General features: G+C 39.1%; 1 protein-coding gene across 1 annotated transcript in view; it reads right to left on the bottom strand.

Annotated features, from left to right (window-relative positions):
- The window catches only part of CNTNAP5 (contactin associated protein family member 5), a 1,031,770-nt gene that overhangs the window by 129,251 nt on the left and 879,069 nt on the right, over positions 1-23,450 (bottom strand). Inside the window, exons 18-19 of the mRNA XM_070769229.1 lie at positions 19,044-19,283; positions 11,189-11,413 (exon numbers count right to left, since the gene is read on the bottom strand). Of these exons, the coding sequence (XP_070625330.1) occupies positions 11,189-11,413; positions 19,044-19,283 (465 nt within the window). The remainder of the gene's footprint in view (positions 1-11,188; positions 11,414-19,043; positions 19,284-23,450) is intronic.

The raw sequence follows: 23,450 nt of genomic DNA, 5'->3' as shown, positions 1-23,450 counted from the left end.
AATTAGGAGCAATAATGATAATCCAAGACTAGCTGCACAAAAGGTAATTAACTGCACAGAAAACTGAATGAGCCCTGGGCTTGGGCCTTCTGCTGAATTTGTTCCACATCTCGAGATAAAAGTATTTACAGGTCAAGTGGTCAAAGGAGAATAAAAACATGTCTTTTATCTGAGAAAAGCTTTCTTTGCACTGACTTCAACTACTTTCTTAATCTGTAAGCCTCTAATTAGAGTTTCTCAACCCTCTCCATTAGGCTTTAAAAAAAGAGAATCAAGGGGGCTCAGTCACCAGCCAGCTCTTTGGTCTGTTTAGTAATAACTCTTCTTTGTCTGTATCCCGTATTTTTCATCTGATTTCCTTCAGACCCTTTACAAACAGGATCTCATTAATCCTCAAGAATACTGCTGTGAGACCCTTGACCACTGCAATTATCCCAAATTTACATATGAAGAAACCAAGGCACTCAGTGCAGGCCTTTCCTCTCCTTACCAGCAATGAAGCCTAAAAGCAGATAATATTTCTCTCGATTCTCACACTAAACACACTCATGACAGTTGTAAGCAACCAGCCTTGATGAAATAAACAGTTACTCAATTCCTGGAACACTTCTGAAGAGTGGTTTAAACTTGGAAAGTACGAAAGTGAGAAGACAAAAGAAGCCTCCAAAAAAAGATAATCAAAGCAAGCCAGCTCCACAGAGCCCAGCTGCCCAAACAAGCTGCCACTCACAGGTGTATTACAGGGAACAGAGTAGGATCTCAGGAGAAACATTTTAAAAGACATTAATAGAATTTATGTTTATATTCATGCCCATAATCACTAAGGTGTTTTCTGGATATCCTGGGAGGACCTGCCCAAATCACGCTCAACTCTTTGCAACCCCATGGACTGCAGCACACCAGGCTTGCTTGTCTTTCACCATCTCCCAGAGTTTGCTCAAACTCATGTCCATTGAGTTGGTGATGCCATCCAATCATTTCATCCTCTGTTGCCTTACTTCTCTTGCCTTCACCTTTTCCCAGCATCAGGGTCTTTTCCAGTGAGCTGGCTCTTGGCATCAGGTGGCCAAAGTACTAGAGCTTCAGCTTCAGCATTAGTCCTTCCAATGAATATTCAGGGTTGATTGTCCTTAGGATTGACTAGTTTGATCTCCATGCTGTACAAGGGACTCTCGAGAGTCTTCTCCAACACAACAATTCAAAAGCATCAATTCTTTTGCACTCAGCCTATGGTCCAACTCTCATATCTATACATGACTACTGAAAAACCATAGCTTTGACTATACAGACCATTGTTGGCAAAGTGATGTCTGTAAACCTATAAAGCCTATGGTAGTCTTTGATTATCACCCAGCACTTACTAAGTACATCCCTCTTTCTCCTACTAGATTCAAAATACATAATTCCATCCAAGAATACTGAGGCCAACTATGTGCTAGGTACTCTGTTAGGTGTTAACATTATGAAAATCAATTGTGTATGGAAACTAACCTCAAGAATCACCCAGAAGCCAGCTATATCATATTAATTTTTTTTTTTTTTCAGTTTTCAGCATCAAGGACAGTTTGTCCAATTCATGATAGTCATTAGGGACTGAAAGTTTGTATTCCCCTCAAATTCATATGTTGAAGCCCTAATCCTCAGTGTGGCTATATTTGGAGATGGACCCTGTAAGGAAGTAATTATGGTTAAATGAAATTACAAGGGTTGAGCACTGATCTAATAGGAAAAAAAATGCCTTCTCTAGAGGAGACAGTGTAGAGCCCCTCCACTCCTCTCTGTTCTCTTTTACTGAGAAAAGGCCATGTGATCCTACAGCAAGAAAGTGGTGTTTGCAACCAAACAGGTGACTCCCCACCAGACGTTAACCCTGCTGGCACACTAATCTCAGATGTTCAGTCTCCAGAATTGTGAGAAAATGCATTTCTGTAGATGGAGACATCCAGTTTGCAACATTTTGCTATGGCAGCCCCAGCTGCCAGTAGGTATTCAATAGATGTTTGTAGATTAAATTGTATTTTCTTATTTTTGTTCATCTTATTTCCATGTTAGTCTTTGATTACTTCTCTTCTCAAGGGCTTGGCACACAGAGTCAGTAGCTGCCATTCCCTCTATTTTGATTTCTTAAGCACTGCACAGGCTTTTCAGTCCACTCCACAGTCCGAGGGGTTGGAGGTGAGGGAGGGCATTTCCTAGGTACTTAACTGTGTCTCTACAGCTGTGTCCTGCTGGGACTGGTCTTTCAGGATGAAGAACTCTCTTCATCCATCCTATGCATATACCTTGCTCTTTTGTTTTATTTTGTTTTTTTTTTTTTTCCTCTTTCTTTTAGAAACATCAGACAAGTTTCCCAAGGTCTCATTCAGAGGGCATTTGAGAAAGTTGTTCTTAAAGTTTTTTTTTTTTTTTTTCCTGATATCATGTTTTTGTACATCAAAAGCTGCCACCTGCACCTGGTGTCAAGGGTGGGCACCCATCTTTTTCCTTCTTCAAGGGAGTGCCTGATTCATCAGCTACTCTGACTCTAGCAAATGAACAATGTTTATGTCCTCTTTGTATTCAAATTGCATCCAAGTTATCTTGAAGCCTACAGTTCACATGCATGCTCCCCCAAGCATGCAGATAATTCATATTATTTTGTAATCATGAGTAAGAAAATACACAGTGTTTTGTGCTTTACAGTCTATGCAGCCCATCCTCTTGCATCATCTCATTTGATCTTTACCTTAGACTGATTGAGCTTCTATAACAAAATATTGTAGACTGAATGACCCAAACAACAAAACTTTATTTTCTCACAGTCCAAGAGGCCAGCAAAACCAAGGAGCCGGTCAATTCAGTTTCTGATAAGAAGTCTATTCGTGGTTCCCAGACAACCACCTTCTCACTGTGATTCCACATGGCAGTGATAGAAAGACAGAAAGAGATAGGGACGGAGAGAAAGAGAAAGAGGAGAGAAAGAGGGTGAGAGAGAAGAAAGGTCTGGTTTGGCACTAACCCTATCAGATCAGGGTTCCCCCTTATAGCCTCATTTAACCTCATTATCTCATTATTCTAAATACAGACAAAGTAGAGTCAGATCTTTAACATGCCTTTTATGGGGACATGATTTAGTCCAGAGTATTAATAATCCTCAAGGACTTCTGAGCACACCACAAAAACATTAAGCCCCTACAACAAAGACTAAAGACCTAAGAATCATGACCGAAATTCAGTTTTGTCACATCTCCATTTCTCCTCTCAGGTTCACCCCATGGCATGGTGGACTAACTGAATAATAATACTGGAGACACCATTTGCTCCTGCCTGTATCACTCTCCTTCCTCTAGAGGAAGTGACTTCTCAAGGTCACAGTCATATTATTGTGATGTAGAAGATAGAGGTCCAGCAGGACCTGATATCTCCAAGCAAGAAATGACTGGAAAGCTCAGAAATGTAGCAAATGGGCCAACCCAAACAGAGTCTGGGTGATATAAAAGGACTTGGGAATTTTAAATTCCAAGCAGCAAAGCGCTGCTTGATATAAGCCCAGAGATAAAAGCAATCGGGGTTTAGTAAGGCCAAGGAGACATGCCTTCAGATGCACGCTTTTCTCAAGCTGTTTATCAGAATTCTTGTGACTCTGAGGAATCTCGAGCATATGCCGGTGTCAGAGACAGGGTGCTGGAGGTACCATGAAACTGAAAGTCTCCCTTGAGAAAGTAGCCATAGTAGCCCTGGCTACTTTGAAGATACTCCCTCTTGGGATTCCTTTTCATCCCTATCTCCCTTGAGTCAGTCTGTTCCAAAGGTGAAGTGTCTGGGTTCATCATTATTCCCTCCAAGCTGTGTTCAATCACAAATGCAGACAGTGCATCTTATGAATATATTGACATACGGTAAAAAAAAAAAAAAATGATAAAAAGAAACTGCCGAAGGAAAGTCAGATAGATATACCATTTGGTGCTGGAGGGCAGCTGAGGAGCCAGAGGGAAGGTGACCTGGAGTCCTGTTTGGATTTTGTACAGAAGTGATTTCACCCCAGATTGATGGTCTTAAAATGATCACACATTTTAATTTTTTTTTTTTAAACCCGCCATCAAAGAGTCAAGAAGAACAGATAATAAAAGGGTAGAAATGGGAATTGATTGGTTAAAAAAATATTTCATAAGTACTGGGAATAAAAAGGAGAAAATGAGGAACAATCAAAACAACTTATTTTATTAACAAGTATGCTGCTGCTGCTGCTGCTAAGTCGCTTCAGTCGTGTCCGACTCTGTGCGACCCCATAGACAGCAGCCCACCAGGCTCCCCTATCCCTGGGATTCTCCAGGCAAGAATACTGGAGTGGGTTGCCATTTCCTTCTCCAATGCATGAAAGTGAAGAGTGAAAGTGAAGTCACTCAGTCGTGTCCGACTCTAGCGACCCCATGGACTGCAGCCTACCAGGCTCCTCCATCCATGGGATTTTCCAGGCAAAAGTACTGGAGTGGGGTGCCATTGCTTTCTCCAATTAACAAGTATAACATCGCATAAACAACACTGACATCTTTCAGGGAACAATTTAAGAGTCACTACTTCCATTAAGGGTTTTTTGACCCTACCTCCCAGGAAGACTTGCTTACTCTACCTGAAACAGGCCTCTATGCTAGCCATGACACATGACACATCGTTGCCTTTGTTTGCTTTTTTCTTTGTCACTAAACTAGGCTGGTTAAGGGCAGGACAGGATCTTGTATATCTCTGTCTCTCCTATACATGAAATAGTGCCTGCCACAAGGAAGGTGCTCTGTGAATATTTGTTAAATGACAAGTTTGAAGGAGAACTTCCTGGTACTGAAAGCAGGCAGAGCCATCACTCAGTAAAATGCTGTGAAAGTTAAATGTCTCTTCAGAACATTCTCATCTTCTCTAAACTCTTTTCCTGCTTCAACTGCTCCCTTTCCTCCAATTGCCATTGCCTGTGGTCCCAAACCCCAGGTTCTGGAAGCACAGTTGCTTTCTCTTTCCTAAGGACTCTCTGACCCCAAAATGTCTCCCATTCTGCCTCTGTTCTGTCATTTCAGAAATTAAAATCCTTTTCTTCCTTTAGGAAGAAGCTGTTTTCATTTGAAAAGACAGCAACAGCTTAACCTGAATGTCTCTAATTGGAGAAAATTCAAGAACAATGATAAAGGACAAAGGAGAATTCTAAAGCTGCCAGATTAAACCCTGCCAGGGAGAAACTTACAAGCATGGCTTTGAATTCCATTGCTCTGTCTCCTCTGGCCTGGATGCCCTTATTAAATACATTTGCAAGCCAGGAATTTGTTCAGTATTTATACAGCTCATCTACTCGTCTCCAGGCCCTGGCTTCTTAACCCAGAGTGCCAAAATTGAAGCCATTTTTATGACATTGGCCGTGGGCATTTTCTTCCTCTTGGGAACAAAGAAAGACTCATTTTAGGAGTGACCCTCTCCTCATAATTTCCACTAGATTCCCAAGGGTGTCTTAAATCAAAGAAAGGTTAAGAAAGCTGTCCTAACAGAAAACATTTCCCTCCACCTCAGAAGGTGTGAATCAATCCTATTATAAAATCCTTTCCACTGCCGTACACCTGAAACTACACAACATTGTAAATTAACTATACACCAACAAAAAAGTTTTTAAATTCCTGTCAGAGACTCTCTCAGATTAACTATCTTTGTTTTCCTAATTGCTATTCCAAAGTTTACTATCTTTGCTGCCCTACTCTTTCTTCTTTTTTTTTTAATCTGTAAGAATTCTTCACTTCCATTAATATTTTTGGAGGCATATTTTCCAGTGAAATGTATCAAAGTTGTATTAGAAATATTTCTAATTTGCTACAATTCAGTGTTCTCCGTATCTTTCACTGGCAATGAGATTAGTGACCTAATACTATGAACATACTGGGAACACATTGTAGGAACCCTTGTTTTCCCAGAATAAATCTCTTTTTATTGATGTTGCTGTGGAAGAAATGAAGGTAATAATAAAATCTTGGCTAGTGGGCTTACTATTTACAAAGCTGCAGTAATAATAATTGTATACAAATACTATATAGTCTTTTCTAATATCAGCAGCACATATCTACACAGTAATTCATCTTTCTTAATAACAGCTTTATGAAGGAGACAGGTATTGTTCTCTGTGACTAAGTGAAGTAAGTTAGACCAAAAGACAGATATTATATCATATGATATAACTTATAAGTGGAACCTAAAAGAATAATACAAATGTACTTATTTACAAACTGGAAACAGACTCAGAAAACAAACTTATGGTTACAAAAGTGGAAATGGGGGGGGGGGTGGAATAAATTAGGAGTTTAGGACTAAAAGATGCACAGTACTGTGTGTTTTATACTACTACTGTTTCATACTGTGTATAAAATAGATACACAACAAGGATCTACTATACAGTATAGGGAACTATATTTGATGTCTTGTAATAATCTATAATGGAAGGGAATCTGAAAAGAATAAATATATGACTATGCCTAACTAAATTACTTTGCTGAATACTGAAACTTGCACAACATTGTAAATCAACTATTTGTTATTATTTAGTCACTAAGTCACGTCTGACTCTTTTGCAACCCCAACATAAAATTAAAGAAAAATATTAAAGAATGCTATTAACTTAAAGAATATGTGTGTGCTAAGTTACTCCAGTTGTCTCTGACTCTTCACAACCCTATGGACAGTAGCCCACCAAGAACCTCTGTCCATGGGATTCTCCAGGCAAGAACACTGGAGTGGATTACCATTTTCTTCTGCAAGGGATCTTCCCTACTCAGGGATCAAACCCAAGTATCTTAAGTCTCCTGCATTGGCAGGTGGGTTCATTACCACTAGCACCACCTGGGAAGCCCAATTTATAGAATACCAATTCTTAACTCCTTATAGAAACATTTCCAAGTCTATGAATGAAGCTCTAGTAAAAAGAAATAGAAATGTAAGACTACATAGAAGCAGAAAAGAGAATCACAAAATCTAAAACTTGCCAAGAAATTAAGAGGTTATTTTTTTCTGCCATCCACTGCTAGAGTTCTTATTATAGTTTCTCTAACAAATCATGTAATTATTTTTTGAAGACCTCCAAGGACAAACTCACTGTCACACAATGTATTTTGTTGTTGTTTATTTGCTAAGTCATGTCTGACTCTTTTGTGACCCCATGAACTGTAACCTGCCAGGTTCCTCTGTACATGGGATTTTCCAGGCAAGAATATTGAAGTGGGTTGTCATTTCCATTTTCAGGGGATCTTCCTGACCCAGGGATCTAACTTGCATCTCCTGCATCGGCAGGTGGATTCTTTACCAGGTATATTACTCTACAGTTATAATCTCTGAATTTCTAGTAAATTCATTCTTAAAGTTAGGCAAAATCTAACTTACAGCTAGATTGCTTGAGAAATATGGGCAACTGAAGTCCCTTTATCTAGATTGTCTTTGAAAAAGTTGAAGGTTGGTTTGAGTCTCTCTTCTTTCTTGTTTTGAGACAGCACTGTATACTGTATCCTGCTTATTTTGGTCAGTCTCCCTAGGTCCTGATCCTCTGCAGGGGGACTAGTAATGACCCAGAGATACAGCAATCCCACTTCTGGACATATACCTAGATTAAACCATAATTCAAAAAGACACATACACTCTTATATTCAGAGTAACACTATTTACAATTGCCAGAGCATGGAAGCAACCTAAATGTCCATCAAGAAATGAATGAATAAAGAAGATGTGATACGTATAAACAAAACAATATTACTCAGACATAAAAATGAATGGAATTGGGTAATTTGTAGAGATGTGAATGGACCTAGAGTCTGTCATACAGAGTGAAATATCAGGAAAATAAAACAAATATCATGTATTAATACATGTATGTTTAATGTAGAAAAATGGTACAGATGAACCTATTTGTAGGGCAGGAATAGAGACTCAGATGTAGAGAATGGATAGTGGACATAGGGGTGGAAGGGAGGGTGGGATGAATTGAAAGAGTAGCATTAAGATATGACTAGTGGAAACCTGCTGTATAGCACAGGGAGCTCAGCTTGGTTGTCTCTGATGACTTAGAGGGTTGGAATTGTGGGGATGAGAGGGAGGGCCCATAGGAAGGGGATATATGTATGCATGCATTCCATTCATTTTGTTGTACAACATTGTAAAGCAGTTATGCCTCAGTTAGGAAAAAAGAATGAATGAATGAGCACCCATCTTAGTTGTTTCTCTGTAGGAAAAAGAGATAGCAGGAAATGTCCAGCATCTTGAATCACTGAATCTTTCAGCGCTACCTACTTCAACAAGAGTTTCCTAGAACCTTGGGGTGGGATGAGGTGGAGGTGGGGAATACTAATTCTCTGAAACTGAGTGAGGGGAGAGAGAACACGCTATTTCTAACCACAGCTTGGAAATCCATTTCCTATATATTAGAGTAACCTGTAAGACTTTTATACCAGCTCTGAGATTAAAGCTTAAGCCAACAAACACAGCATACGTATCTCCTTGCTTCCAGCATTTAGCCAGGGTTGCCAGCATGGAAATGCCTTTAAGGTAGGTAGAGCTTTCAGTGAAGTGAGGCTTTAGAGTATAAGAAAATAGAGGTTAAGAAAGAATTCATGAATGTCTTCCAACCAACAAGGACCTACTCTATAGCACAAGGAACTATATTCAATATTTTGTAATAACCAATAAGGTAAAAGAATCTGAATATAATAGATAATGTATAGCACAGGGAATTATACTCAATATTTTATAATAATCTATAAGGGGAAAGAATCTGAAAATTAATAGGTATGTATATATAATTGGGCTTCCCTGGTGGCTCAGAGAGTAAGAATCTACGTGAAATGAAGGAAACCCAGATTCAATCTCTGAGTAGGGAAGATCCTCTGGAGAAGGGAATGGCCACCCACTCCAGTATTTTTGCCTGGAGATTTCTATGGATAGAGGAGCCTGATGGGCTACAGTCCATGGGGTCTCAAAGAGTCGGACATGAATAAGTGACTAACAAACTAATTACAGAAAAGTGTTTAATATATATCTGAATTACGATGTTGGACACCTGAAACTAACACAACATTGTAAACCACCTACAATTCAATTATAAAAAAGAATGTCTTCCCAATTAAGTTTATTTAAAATGTGCTGCTTTTCAAGCAATTTTATATATATATATAAAACATTTTTAATTTATCCCTTAGGCTTCAGACTACCTACTAGACTTTAGGAGGAAAGACTGAAACCCAGCTCTTCTTACTGTGACATTTTAAGCAAGTTATTGAATGTCTGTCTACATGCCTTGGGCTTCCCTGGTGGCTCAGTGGTAAAGCCTCAGACAGGAGTCTGGTGAGCTAGTCTTTGGGGTCACAAAAGAGTTGGATTTGACTTAGTGACTAAACAACAAAGAACAACAACTATATGCATTAGATTCTACAACCCTAAGATACTGATTATATTAATACCATGAATCACACAGGATTATTGGGCCTAAGTGATCTTTACATTAATTATATTAATTAATTAGAATAGTGCCCAGGTGTACAGTTTAATATATGTATATATAAATAATAAGGTATACAGAGTAATAGATATGTAATCTGATATATTTATTTTTGATATGCATTATCTGTATCCATAAGCAACTGTATCCAAGCAGATACTAATGTGCCCATAGAACCATAGCCAAAAGATGCTTTGGAGGAAATCTTTCATCTCTGTAACAGTCTGACTATAATTCAATCACATCAGAGGAGACTGATCTAGTTTAGAGGAAAGATTACTGATTATCCAGAGACCAGGCATCTGGTCCCAGCTGTCATGAGTTAGCTGGCTGGCCTAACTCATGGTTAATCAGTTAATCCATGTCTCCGTGTCCTCAGCCAGCCTTACTGACCTTAGAAATATATTATAGTGGCAAGATTTAAAAACTGACATGTTTCTATAATGGTCCTAATCATATAAAACCTGCTAATAAATAAGAGGTCTAATAACACATAATGTTTTCCTTTTCTCTTGTAGAGTCTCTTAAGAGACTTGGTTTACCATTCATTATCCCTATTTCTCTCATTTTTCTTCCCTTTCATGTTGCTTTTAGAATGAATGAGTCCTTTAGAGTTAGCCATTGTTACTACTATTGTAAATCAGGGCTGATTCAACCCATGGTCTAAATATTATTCTTAATTTTCTGTCATAAAAAGCTGGAAAGCAAGATGATACATAGAAGAATAAATCCAAGGAAAATAGAGGAAGAGAAATTTCTAGAGTTTTCATCTAAGGTCTAGAGAGGGCACAGGGTATCCCTGGCTTCCTGTATGCCACCCTCCCCACCCCCAGAGTCCATCCCCGTGGTGGATGGTCCAAAAGCCCAAACTCATCTCACTATATGGCAGGTTACAAGAGAAGAAAGACATTCTCAATCATAAGAAAGAGTTCCTTGAGAACACAATATATGGCTCTCCACCTCTACCCTCTTGGACTGTTCTAACCATTCTCTAGGATTTTGATCTCAAAGTGTCCTTTGCCATGACTACATAAATGACTGTCATCACTGCAAGGTGGAATTAAGTCATATGAGGAGGAAACCTGACTTCTGTTAGACATCAAAATGTTCAATGTTGATGTCCATCAACATTCCTTGCATGAATTGGATTCTCATCCCTTTATTATTCTAATCTTTGCATATTTCATTTTTCCCACATTCTTTCCAACACCTGATTCCCAGCACCCAGACCCATACTCCACAAGGTAATGACTCACTGATATTGCTTCTCTTTAAGACAGAGGCAATCACCTTCTATTAAAACAGCCTGCATTTACGCCAATTGTTTTAACAGCCCTCAGTAAAGGATCCTGCAGCATAGATGACAGGATATATGTGACGTGTGTCCTTCTGAAATTCAGACATGCTGATGATCTCCTTTATTCTTAATGGATTCCAGCACAGAATAAATACTAAAGAATGACTGCTACATAGTTAATGTAAATTAAAATCAATGCGTTTGTGACTTCAGCAGTGAATTGACATGGGTCCTGAGTACAGTGCAACTCATTAGGTAAAGCACAACCAAAGGTTGGTCTGGAGATCTGGAAATAAGCTGCCCAGTGGGACCAAATTAAAACTGAAATTATGCAGAGTTCTGGAGGGCATGCACTGGCCCTCCAGTCCAGAATGACACTCCACAGACATCATGCAATCAGAACTCACCATTCTTACAGAGCAGGACAGCCAGGAAGTCCTGAGAAGAAGAATTGATATACAGCAAGAGGCTGGGTGCCTGGGCTGTCACAAAGCTCAGTGCAATGTTTTCTTTGGATAGGGCTGCATCCGCGTAAATTGCTGAGGAAGAGAGGCTCACATTCTTGGTCACTGGATAGGGTTCTTGAAACATGTAAGTCACTGAAGTGCCAGCCTCAAAAACAGCAGAAACCTCTGCAAAATATCAGAGAGGAAAGCACACATTGAAACATTCAGGAGAGTCATCATTGCCTGTTTACTCTTTATTTCCTACACATCGGTCACTGTGTGACGATTACATGAATTATAGAATATGCTTCCCATGATAATTTTAAAGCGGCCGAAATCATCATTCCTATTTACAAAGGAGAAACAGGAGGCTTGCCGGGGTTAATCACCTTGAACAAGGTTGCACAGCTAGAAGAGAGAGCTCAGATGTTCATTGTGAAATGTAGGTCTGGTTTCACATATATTTGCGGAATAACTACCATGTGCCAGGCTGATTTCTTTAGAAACGAAGATGAGATGTCTCTTCCTCCTGCACAGTAGAAATAAACTGTGCTGGGATTATCTTCCCTTCAAAACTGAAATCCTTACAATTTTTATGTTTTTCTCATGGGTCAGGAGGATGTTGAGTGGGCGCAAAACTACTGAGAGTAGGATACTGGGAGAAAAAGTAATTCTCCATGATATTGCGTTAAGTCTGAGGACCAACAGAAATGGAGGAGAGGAAATCCGTGGAAACAGTAGGAAAGGCCTAGGTATCCAACTCCTGGATCAGTTATTTCATTTTACTTATCTGAATGAAGGATAGTTGATTTATAATATTGTGTTAGTTTCAGGTGTACAGCACAGTGATTCAGTTATACATATATGTGTATCTATTCTTTTCAAATTCTTTTCCCTTATAGGTTTTTACAAAATACTGAGTATAGTTCCCTGATATACAATAGGTTTTTGTTGGTTAAAGAAAAACATGTGAATCTATATTAACATGATCAATTTCTCTTTTTCCTGAATGATATGTTGACTATCCCCCTGAAATGCTCTGATTGAATCGGTGGCACCTAGAACATAATCAGTCTGGCTTTTGTGTCCTAATTCCATTGCAGATTTGTTCTACGTTTGTGAAAATTCTATAACAGTCTGTAATGGTGTCAAAAGAAAATTAAAGTGGCATATTTATGTATATTGCTTAGCAGGTTGGGAATACCGGTTCCTTTTTCACTAAAAGTTCAAGAGAAAGTGTTTTGTATTTCTCATGCAGATTAGAACAGCAACAGTACTCCTCATTACAGAGATATACACAGAAACTGGTAACTGGGAGGATTCTAGCTGATCATCAGCTTGATTTAAGCATGTTTTTTCTTTTTGTTCAAGCTCTTTTCATAAGTGAATCTTTTCTAGGACATGTGGCCTGCATTTTGAGCTACTATCTCCTAGTTAAAATAATAATGACCTTTATGGGATGTTTGTGTGTGTGTTCAAATATAAGTAAAATTCAAATCATTCTGTATATTAAATACTAAGTATATTAAATGGGAATTCATATTACATTTTTCTTTATACTTAGGACAGTAAATTATAATGAAAAACACTTTTTAAACTAGAGTTGTCCTATCTGAAAGAGATGGGAATACCAGACAACCTGACCTGCCTCTTGAGAAATCTGTATGCAGGTGAGGAAGCAACAGTTAAAACTGGACATGGAACAACAGACTGGTTCCAAATAGGAAAAGGAGTTCATCAAGGCTGTATATTGTCACCCTGTTTATTTAACTTATATGCAGAGTACATCATGAGAAATGCTGGACTGGAAGAAACACAAGCTGGAATCAAGATTGCCGGGAGAAATATCAATAACCTCAGATATCCAGATGACACCACCCTTATGGCAGAAAGTGAAGAGGAACTAAAAAGCCTCTTGATGAAGGTAAAAGAGGAAAGTGAAAAAGTTGGCTTAAAGCTCAACATTCAGAAAACAAAGATCATGGCATCTGGTCCCATCACTTCATGGGAAATAGATGGGGAAACAGTGGAAACAGTGTCAGACTTTATTTTTCTGGGCTCCAAAATCACTGCAGATGATGACTGCAGCCATGAAATTAAAAGACGCTTACTCCTTGGAAGGAAAGTTATGACCAACCTAGATAGCATATTCAAAAGCAGAGACATTACTTTGCCAACAAAGGTCCGTCTAGTCAAGGTTATGGTTTTTCCTGTGGTCATGTATGGATGTGAAAGTTGGACTGTGAGGAAGCCTGAGCAATGAAGAATTGATGCTTTTGAACTGTGGTGTTGGAGAAGACTCTTGAGAGTCCCTTGGACTGCAAGGAGATCCAATCAGTCCATTCTGAAGGAGATCAGCCCTGGGATGTCTTTGGAAGGAATGATGCTAAAGCTGAAACACCAGGACTTTGGCCACCTCATGCGAAGAATTGACTCATTGGAAAAGACTCTGATGCTGGGAGGGATTGGGGGCAGGAGGAGAAGGGGACGCCAGAGGATGAGATGGCTGGATGGCATCACGGTTTCGATGGATGTGAGTCTGAGTGAACTCCGGGAGTTGGTGATGGACAGAGAGACCTGGTGTGCTTCGATTCATGGGATCGCAAAGAGTCGGACACAAACAAGTGACTGAACTGAACTGAGCCTTAGTTATAAGTATTTTTATTACTTAGACATTGTGAATTTCAATTTAAATTCAGCAAAACACATGAATTTGATTTATTTTGTTTCTTTTCTTTTACAATCTAAGAGTTTGAGTTCTCTGATCGTATTTAAGCCCTCTGATTAATCTGAACATCTGAAACCATTGGGCTAAATGGCAGAAAAATCTTCACTTGAAGGTGATTATTATTAATAACCATCATAAAACTCTAGGATCACAATCACCAATATAGCAACATCCTTTCAGCACTTACATCATGGAAAGAACTGTGCTGATTAGATTTGGAGAAGAAATCTAATCACACAGAACACATGTGAAAAGAAACAAGACTGATGGAATGTGGCCTTGGATATGATGTGTGAATGACGAAGACAGTGACTCCCAGAGGTGGATCCTTCTGTGGTCAGGAGTAGCCTGAGAAGACTTGAAAGAGGAGCTTGGTAATGACTAGGTCTGAAAGTGTGTAAGGAATTCAGAGGAGGTGCTAGGAGACAAGGTGATACTGGAAAGGACTTGTTCCCCTGGTAGCCTCGGAGCAGATTAACCTGGGCCTGGACCCTGGTGCTATGACCTTCTCCTGCTCTCAAGTGACGCTCTCAACCTCAGACTAACACAAACAGGAATGAATTCAATCTCATGGTGAGGAGAAGGGTTGGGAGAAAGGATGTAAAGGAACAGCACATAGTAGGAATTCAATAAACAAATGGTCTTAATAATATAAATAGATTTAGAATTAAAGTATAAAGATTAGGCCTTAATGAATAGGCTAGCAGTTCTATAGAATCAGGCTATACTTGATTTAGAAAAACTTCAAACAAACTGAAAATAAATGAAAGAAATGAGAATTTGAATGCTGAGTGGATATTTCACACTATTCAAAAATCATTAAAATTTTCTTATTAATACCAGTCTTGTGGATACATGTTTTTATGAGTTCTTATCTTTTACTAACACATATTACAATATTTACAAAAGAATTTATGTGATACCTGGAATTTGCTTCACTATAATAAAAGAGGAGGAGGGATGATAGCCTATAGATGAAATAAAAATGATCATGAGTTAATAACAGTTGAAGCTAAGTAAGAGATGCCTGGAAGTTCTGAAACCTTTCTCTCTACTGCAGTACATAATTTAATTTTTCTGCAATAAAAAGTAAAAAAAAAAAATAGAAGTTGGCAGGAAGGTATATATTGTATCATTTTTTCAATAAGTTTTTGACAATTGCTAAATTACTAAATCTCCAGTACTCTTGCCTGGTAAATCCCATGGATGGAGGAGCCTGGTGGGCTGCATTCCATGGGGTCACTAGGAGTCCGCCACGACTGAGTGACTTCACTTTCACTTTTCACTTTCATGCATTGGAGAAGGAAATGGCAACCCACTCCAGTGTTCTTGCCTGGAGAATCCCAGGGACTGGGGAGCCTGGTGGGCTGCCGTCTATGGGGTCGCACAGAGTTGGACACAACTGAAGCGACTTAGCAGCAGCAGCAAATTACTAAATATATGTATACTATTTTTCATTGAAATTCCATTAATAAGGGAATAATCAATACATATGCTTATCATAGCATTGTGAAAGTGAAGTCGCTCAGTCGTGTCCAACCCTTTGTGACCCCATGGACTGTAGCCTACCAGGCTCCTCCATCCATGGGATTTTCCAGGCAAGAGTACTGGAGTGGGTTGCCATTTCCTTCTCCAGGGGATTTTCCTGACCCAGGGATTGAACCCAGGTTTCTTGCATTGCAGGCAGACACTTTACCATCTGAGCCACCAGGGAAGTTCTACAGCATTATTTGTGTACAAAATTTGGGCTAATCTAAAATAATGATGATACATTATTTGGGATGATTATTCCCAAATAATGATATGGGCAATTTACTGACACTTTATGTGCCAGGCATGATCTCAGTTGCTTTGTGAAGTGTTTGTTAAATTTCCATGACAGATTTTCACAAAGAATTTCTAAATTTTTCACATATTACAGGTGAAAAAACCATGGAATCATGAGGTTGAATTACACAACTAGCATCACACAGTGTAGACTGTAGATGAGACAGAATCTGAACACAGGCAGGTCTGGTACCGGAGTCTTACTATCACTTCACTAAAATGCTCCAGTGATAGAATGGGTTAAATACACAGAAGCAATTCCACCAGCTGAAATATACTGCAATCATTAAAACTGAATTATATAGGAATGTTTATTTAAAACATTAGATAATATATTCGGAATTCTATTTGAAAATATACTCAGAAATCTAGAAAAATAAAAACCAATCTTATTGTTCAAAAACAACTACCAAAAAGAAAATCCAATTTTCTTATAGTTCTTTTCTTTGCATTTAGTGTAGCTGAGAAATTTTGTCTATTCCATTTTATTAACATATTATGGAGTGCTAATAGTTGTGTAACTTTGTAAATATAGTAAAAAAAAAACTGAATTGCCCATTTTAGAAGCATACATTTTGGGTATGTAAATTACATCTCAATAATAAAAAAGAGAAACACACAAACAAAACAATAAAAAACCTTACATATTTGAATCCTATTACCACATTCTTGTGGTAATAGGATGAAATTAGGGTCAAAAAGTGTAAGTCACTAAACCAATATGACTGTCAGAGTTCTCATGTGTTAAATGCAATATTACTTCTTCCTTCATACCTTGGCATAAGGAATAAATGCTGCAGTATATAAGTACTAGCTAATTTGTGATTATTACTTGTTTATATCCAGATCAGAAACATAAAATGGATCAATAGATGGTGGTTCTAGGCCAGTCACTGGTCATGGACAAATGGCCTTAATTTCACCCTAGATATTTCCTAGATTTGCATCTCCTAAAATATACATGGAAGGTTAGCATAGAAGCCTCCTCCAATAGAGAACAGCCTTGTCTAGGACCATCTTGGACCTAAGTGTTCCCATTTCAGTCCAAAGCCACATTTCCCAGAGTCAACTGATATGGCTCAAAGATGTGGTTAGAAGGTTCATCTTACATACTTTGCAACTACAGAATATAAAGGGAATTATTTCCTTAGATTTATGAGATGGGGAGAAAGTTCACAAATAGTGAAATATGAAGCAAGCTGAAAAGGCTAAGTACATATTTGTCCATTTTTCTTATAGATCACACTAAAATGTAGGAAGAGAGCACAGCAGATATTTCAACAAATACAGTCAAAAGATGCAGTGGCATGGACAGAAGATAATGAATAGGAGTTGTTTCAGAGAAAGGAACCAATGGGAAATTAGGCTAAATTTAGAGTGAGATGATCTATGAGATGTTTGAAAAATGTCTCTGGAGAAATGCATAGAGTTCTATCATTTTTCTTTATATTTTATTTTTTTCCCAAACAAACACTTGGTTATAGATCTTGTAAAATAATGCTAGCAGATTTTAGGGACTTGGGCTTGATAGTGTTTATTCTGCTTAGTGTTATTTGCTTCTTCTAGTCCATGGGGTCACTAAGAGTCAGACACGACTGAGCGACTTCACTTTCACTTTTCACTTTCACGCATTGGAGAAGGAAATGGCAACCCACTCCAGTGTTCTTGCCTGGAGAATCCCAGGGATGGGGGAGCCTGGTGGGCTGCCGTCTATGGGGTCGCACAGAGTCAGACACGACTGAAGCAACTTAGCAGCAGCAGCAGCATGTAGAGCCAGTCTAAGGATGACATTCCAAATTTCAGGGGAAATTATTCCACAGACTTCCACCAGTGTTAAAACCCAGAAGCTGACATGAACAGCCTACCAACACAGGACCTGCTTTAGTTCAATCTTCCATGCAGGCCTGCCACTCTGCTGGCCCTAAAATTTGTATCGGTAATTTTCTCCCAAGGAGCACAATGCTTTCCAGCAACAATAAGCAAATGATTCAAACTAACTGGGGAGGAGGCCAGCGTCAATGAATGAAAAGCTTAAATTACAGTCTTTTAAAAAGAACATTGAGCGTTGTTTTTTTTTTTCTATTATTTTTAAATTCTAAGAGTAAGTTGAATGAAATAAAACACTGTTTGTTACTGGTGCTTGAAAGATGTGTTTTCATGAACTGACAAGAATTATTTGCAATTCCTATCATTGTTTGTATGTAAATGGTGTTTCACAGTGATTAAAACATTTTATTTTAATAGTTTAAATGCTGCTCTTGAACTAATGTTTACATTCTTTGTCCAACAATCTTTATTTTCCATCAATAGAATAAACTTTAGAAGATTCTGCAAAGATTGATAGCAGACCAAATCGTTTGTCCTTCTAGTTGAAAAACACTAGGTATTGATACTGAATCGTGAATTTTTATAGTTTGTAGTCAGTTTTAATTTATCTAGAGAATTTACACCATAAGCATCAGTCCTTGTTCAAGTGTGTGTATCCAACATGATTAGCTTTTCCCAATGAAATTAATTTATAGGATTAGGAAGGGTACTAGGGCAGGGGTTTTGATGCCTGTGCTCCATTCTTAGCCACCTAGGAACTAAATGTGAATCCCTGGGCAAGGCTTTTAAAGCCTCAGACCCCACTCATGTCACCTGCAGAATTGAGAGATTTTATTTTTTTTAAATACATGATATGGATTTTATTAACTTACCTATACTCTCCCTATTGTAAAAATGATTCATGATGGCTTCAAGGTCTCTCAAGGTTTTCCACGGCTAGATTCTATGATTATTTGATCACATTTGTGGATGAAGAAATTGGAATTAGGAAAGTTAGTACAACAGAAATGACAGTCCACCTCTCCCAGGGCTCAGCTGGCTCTAGGCCACATCAAGTGTGTTTTCCCGTTACTACCTATCCTATTCAACTGTACTGCCAGGATCCACAAACATGCTGCTGCTGCTGATGCTAAGTCGCTTCAGTCGTGTCCGACTCTGTGTCACGCTATGGACTGTAGCCCACCAGGCTCCTCTGCCATGGGATTCTAGGCAAGAATAATGGAGTGGGTTGCCATTTCCTTCTCCACCACACACATGAAGGATGTGTATATGAATTATGTTGAGAAGCAATCCAGAGAGTCTGCAGAGAGGGAAATTGAGAGAGAGTAAATGAATGTTTGAGGACTCTCTAAGGGCATGAGTTTCCTGTGACATGAATACAATATGTAGGCACTAAAACACAACCTGTGGGGAAAACATAGATTTCTATTGTACCTTTTTTGCAAAAGGGTCCTTCATATGGTGAACTGGTGCAATCACAGAAGTATCCACTGTGCTTCTCCACACACTTGCCCCCATTGTGGCAGATGCTGCCATAACTGCTGCAATGGCCCGGGCATCCTGGCCGAACTCCAGACGTGACTTTTGCCCTCTCCTCCAGGTCCAGTTTCTGCCCATTCAAGTGTAAGGAGCGTATGCATCCTAGGAAGCCTTTCTGTCTTGATGATGTTCCCCCTGAGCCGTGAAAAATAAAAGGAGAAAAAATATTAGGTACAGTGCTCACATTTTTGAGGTTTAATATCCCCAAAATGATAATACTTAATTAGTAATCTGTTAGCATGATGTGTTGGACTTTTCCATTAAATTTTCCAGTGAGAATTAGGAATTCAAAGAACCTGGGGAAAAGGGCATGTGTTTCCAGGCTGGAAAAAGTACTCCCCCACTCAAAAAATAAATAAATAAAATAAAAAACTACGGTTCATGTGGAATCCTCCACTTGACATGTTTAACATAGAAACTTCAGATGACTGGACTCCTTGCAAATGAAATAAAATGTATTCTTCCTCTAAAGTGATGTGAAAGTTTCTCACTTGTGTCTGGCTCTTTGTGACCCCATGGACTACAGTGCATGGAGTTCTCCAGGCCAAAATACTGGAGTGGGAAACCTTTCCCTTCTCCAGGGGATCTTCCCAACCCAGTGATTGAACCTAGGTCTCCTGCATGCAGGAGGATTCTTTACCAACTGAGCTAACAGAGATGCCCCAGTCTTTGTCTATAGCAGACATTTATCTGAAGGTGAATGCACAGAGTGGGACTGTCCCTCCGGCAATGTTAGAAGCAAGCTGTTTGGCGCACTGTGTTAGAAAAGGTAACAAGCTTGGCAAAGCTTGGGCTCCTCTGGTGGCTCAAAGGGTAAAGAATCTGCCTGCAATGCAGGAGACCTGGGTTTGGTCTCTGGGGGAGGAAGATCCCTTGGAGGAGGGCATGGCTACCACTCCAGTATTCTTGCTTGGAGAATTCCATGGAGAGAAGAGCCTGGTGGGCTACAGACCATGGGGTCACAGAGTCAGACACGACTGAGCACCTTCCACTTTGTAAAGCTTATGCAGCATTGTGTCAAGTACTATAAAGAGATGGATGTTAGGACCAGACAGACAGGGCATCAAACTCCATGCCAATAGCCATAAGACCTAATGACAATAATGACCACATAATGACTGAATCCCCTAAGCCTCAGCTCCTTGATCTCTAAAATAAGAATCAGTCTATTTCATGTGTTTATTTACAAGGCTTAATTAAAATTATGGAATATGCTACATCCTTAATCATTGTGCTTTTTTCTTGAGCCTCACAATGATTAGAACTAGTAGACTGTGTGTGTGTGCATGCATGTATGTGTATATATATCTCCCAGTGATTACCCCCAAATCATTATTTCTTCTTCTGTAATGCAGAAAAGAATTGCAACCCAACTTTCTCCTGAGGGTACATCTCGAAGGCTTCAGAAAGAGTTGCAACGCTTGTTGCAAATTAATCAGGAACAGAGGAGATTCAAAGTGACAGAGTGTTTTGTCACTGTTGGAAACCTAGAATTCTACCAACCTAAACCAGAGGATATAAGAAAAATGTGTGCAGAGAGACAATAAGCCAAGGATTAAGCCAAATTCCATCAGTAGTTATTGATTTGGTGTTGGGAATTCTGGGAGAGTTCAGAGAGGATACAGAGTCAGCCTGTCCTTACAAAACACAAATTCTATTTCAAGTTCAATGCTTTGGCCTAAAGCCCATAGAAGTGGAAAAATGGAGGACACATTAAAGTCTCCAAGGTCTACAGAGTGTCCTAATGGAGAAAAGGTAAGTTGGAAAACAATGGCGGTAATGAGGTGGTATTTGTTTATTGTATAAATCATCTCTCCTTTCTGAGCCTCATTTATTTGTAGTCATTCATGCTATAATTTTATTAAATCCTGGTCCAGCAAGTTACTCAATAAAAATATATTCATATCAAAGTGGATACAAATATGAATTCTAAACATGTTATCTCTGACCAGGAATATCACAATAAATAAGAAACAAAGCTGTAAGTTAAATAAATGAATATATAATGTGAATAAAAAATCTGCAAGCCTGGCAGGGTAGACAAAATGTTAATTAGCAATAGGGTTGAGGGACTTCCCTGGTGGTTCAGTGGCTAAGACTCCCAACTCCCAATCAGGGATACAAGGTTCAACCCCAGGTCAGGGAACTAGATTCCACATGCTGCAACTAAGACCTGGTGTAGCAATATAAACAAATAAAAATAAACACATAAAAAAGATTTTCAAAAAGCAAGAGTTGGAAGTGGGGAGAATTCTGCTATCTCTGAATCACACCAGGTTATCAGATCCATAAATATATATACAGTATTCACTGGCTGCTTCTGCAAGATTGAGACAAAATGTTTCTAAAGAATTAATCTAGTGTTTTATTCTGAAGGAGTGATAGAACTCCACTCTGTTTTCAGTTCTGATAAGTGATACCCAAGCAGGCCAGAAGGTCAAACCCAAATTGCTTTCTCCTGTCTGTCTCAATTTTAGTGAGTAAATCTCCTTTTAACCACAAGATAAATCAATTATAAAAACAAGCAGATCATGAAGAAAGGTTCATTATTTCTTTCCTAGAGATGGTGTAGAATAAAGAGAGGAGACTTGACGTAGGCAAATGTTTTGTTTTATTATTCCCCTTATTTTGTAGTCACTCCCTGTGGTGGATTTGTATAACTCTTCATATATCTTGTTAGTGGCATTTTTCTTCTAGGAAGAGATGGAGAATGCAAGATCTATTACACATTTGCTTGTGTGTGACTTAGTCAACACGTTTATAAATGAAGAAGTGGCTAGGGTGGTGTTTCTAGCAGAAATACACTCCTTGGTGTTTGAGACATATAAAGTATGGTGAGAATGACCCGAAATAAGGGGTCATTTCAATTGCAGATGCTGGTAAAACACAATGACACAATGAATATGAACCAAATTGCACAATGAATTAAATTTCCATTTTCGCCTGGCTGCTTTTTATTCTTTAAGAGGGAGAAAAACTAGAGGTTAGGCTCCTTTTTCTTATGGAGAGGTAATATTGTAGACTAAGAATAGAGTGCTTCAAGAAAGATGCTCCCCACCCACACAGTCATGCCCAATCAGGTGGTAAGCGCACTCCCTTTTCTGACAAGGTCACCTATTTTGTGTTGTGTTGGTGGAGGTGTGAATCTTTCCTGAAACTTGAATACTGTACAGAAAATGCTGCCACAATCTTCACTCCCCTTTCTCACTCACAGTCCTTCTCCCTCAGTCCTGTCCTATTCATCTGCACCCTTAATTATCTCTGGATCCATCAGCATCTCTCCACACTAAGAGCCACAGTCTTGAATTCTTCTCACCCTCACTTTAATTTCTTAAACTGAGAAAAGCTGGGACCTGGGATGATCATTTGCTGCAGTGCTTGCACCCGGAGAAATGTTTCCTCAAGCAACAAAATACAAAGAAACTGTAAGGGACTGAAAATACCTGTGTGTGTTCACAATCGGGGCAAATTATGGATGTGGGTGTGTGCTCAGTCGCTCAGTTAGGTCTGTCTATTTGTGACCCCATGGACCACAGCCCATCAAGCTTCTCTGTCCATGGGATTCTCCAGGCAAGAATAATGAAATGGGTTGCCATTTCCCACTCCAAATTTATGGACAACAAGATACAAAAAAAAACACAAAAGAACCCAACTCCCACTTCTGAAAAATCAGAACAGGATACTGTACATGCCCCCTGCACACAACACCATCTATTCAATTCAGTCACTCCACTGTGTCTGATTCTTTGTGACCCCATGGACTGCAGCACGCCAGGCTTCCCTGTCCTTCACTATCTCCCAGAGTTTGCTCAAACTCATGTCCATTGAATCAATGATGCATCAAACCATCTCATCTTTTGTCACCCTCTTCTCCTCTTGCCCTCAGTATTTCCCAGAATCAAGGGTTTTTCCTACGAGTCAGCTCTTGGCATCAAGGCCAAAGTATTGGAGCTTCAACTTCAGCCTCAGTCCTTCCAGTGAATATTCAGGACTGATTCCACCTAAACCATCCCTTTGGCCTGATTCCTGGACCTGTCCCTACCCTCACTCCATATAAGAAATCAGCTAGATCTCTACTCCGGAAGTGAGCAAGGGAACATACTACTTATTCTCACTCTCTCCTGCTACAGCAGGAGACCCAATAAATACTTGTTTAAATTTCTTGTGGGTGCTATGCTCAGTCACTTCAGTCACGTCCCACTCTTTGTGACCCTATAGATAGATACACACTACTATTTATAATAGGTAACCAACAAGGTCCTGCTGTATAGCACAGGGAAGTACACTCAATATTTTGTAATG

Source organism: Bos indicus, chromosome 2 (genome assembly GCF_029378745.1).
Source record: "Bos indicus isolate NIAB-ARS_2022 breed Sahiwal x Tharparkar chromosome 2, NIAB-ARS_B.indTharparkar_mat_pri_1.0, whole genome shotgun sequence".
Taxonomy (NCBI): Eukaryota; Metazoa; Chordata; class Mammalia; order Artiodactyla; family Bovidae; genus Bos; species Bos indicus.
This window is presented reverse-complemented; position numbering and strand designations above follow the sequence as displayed.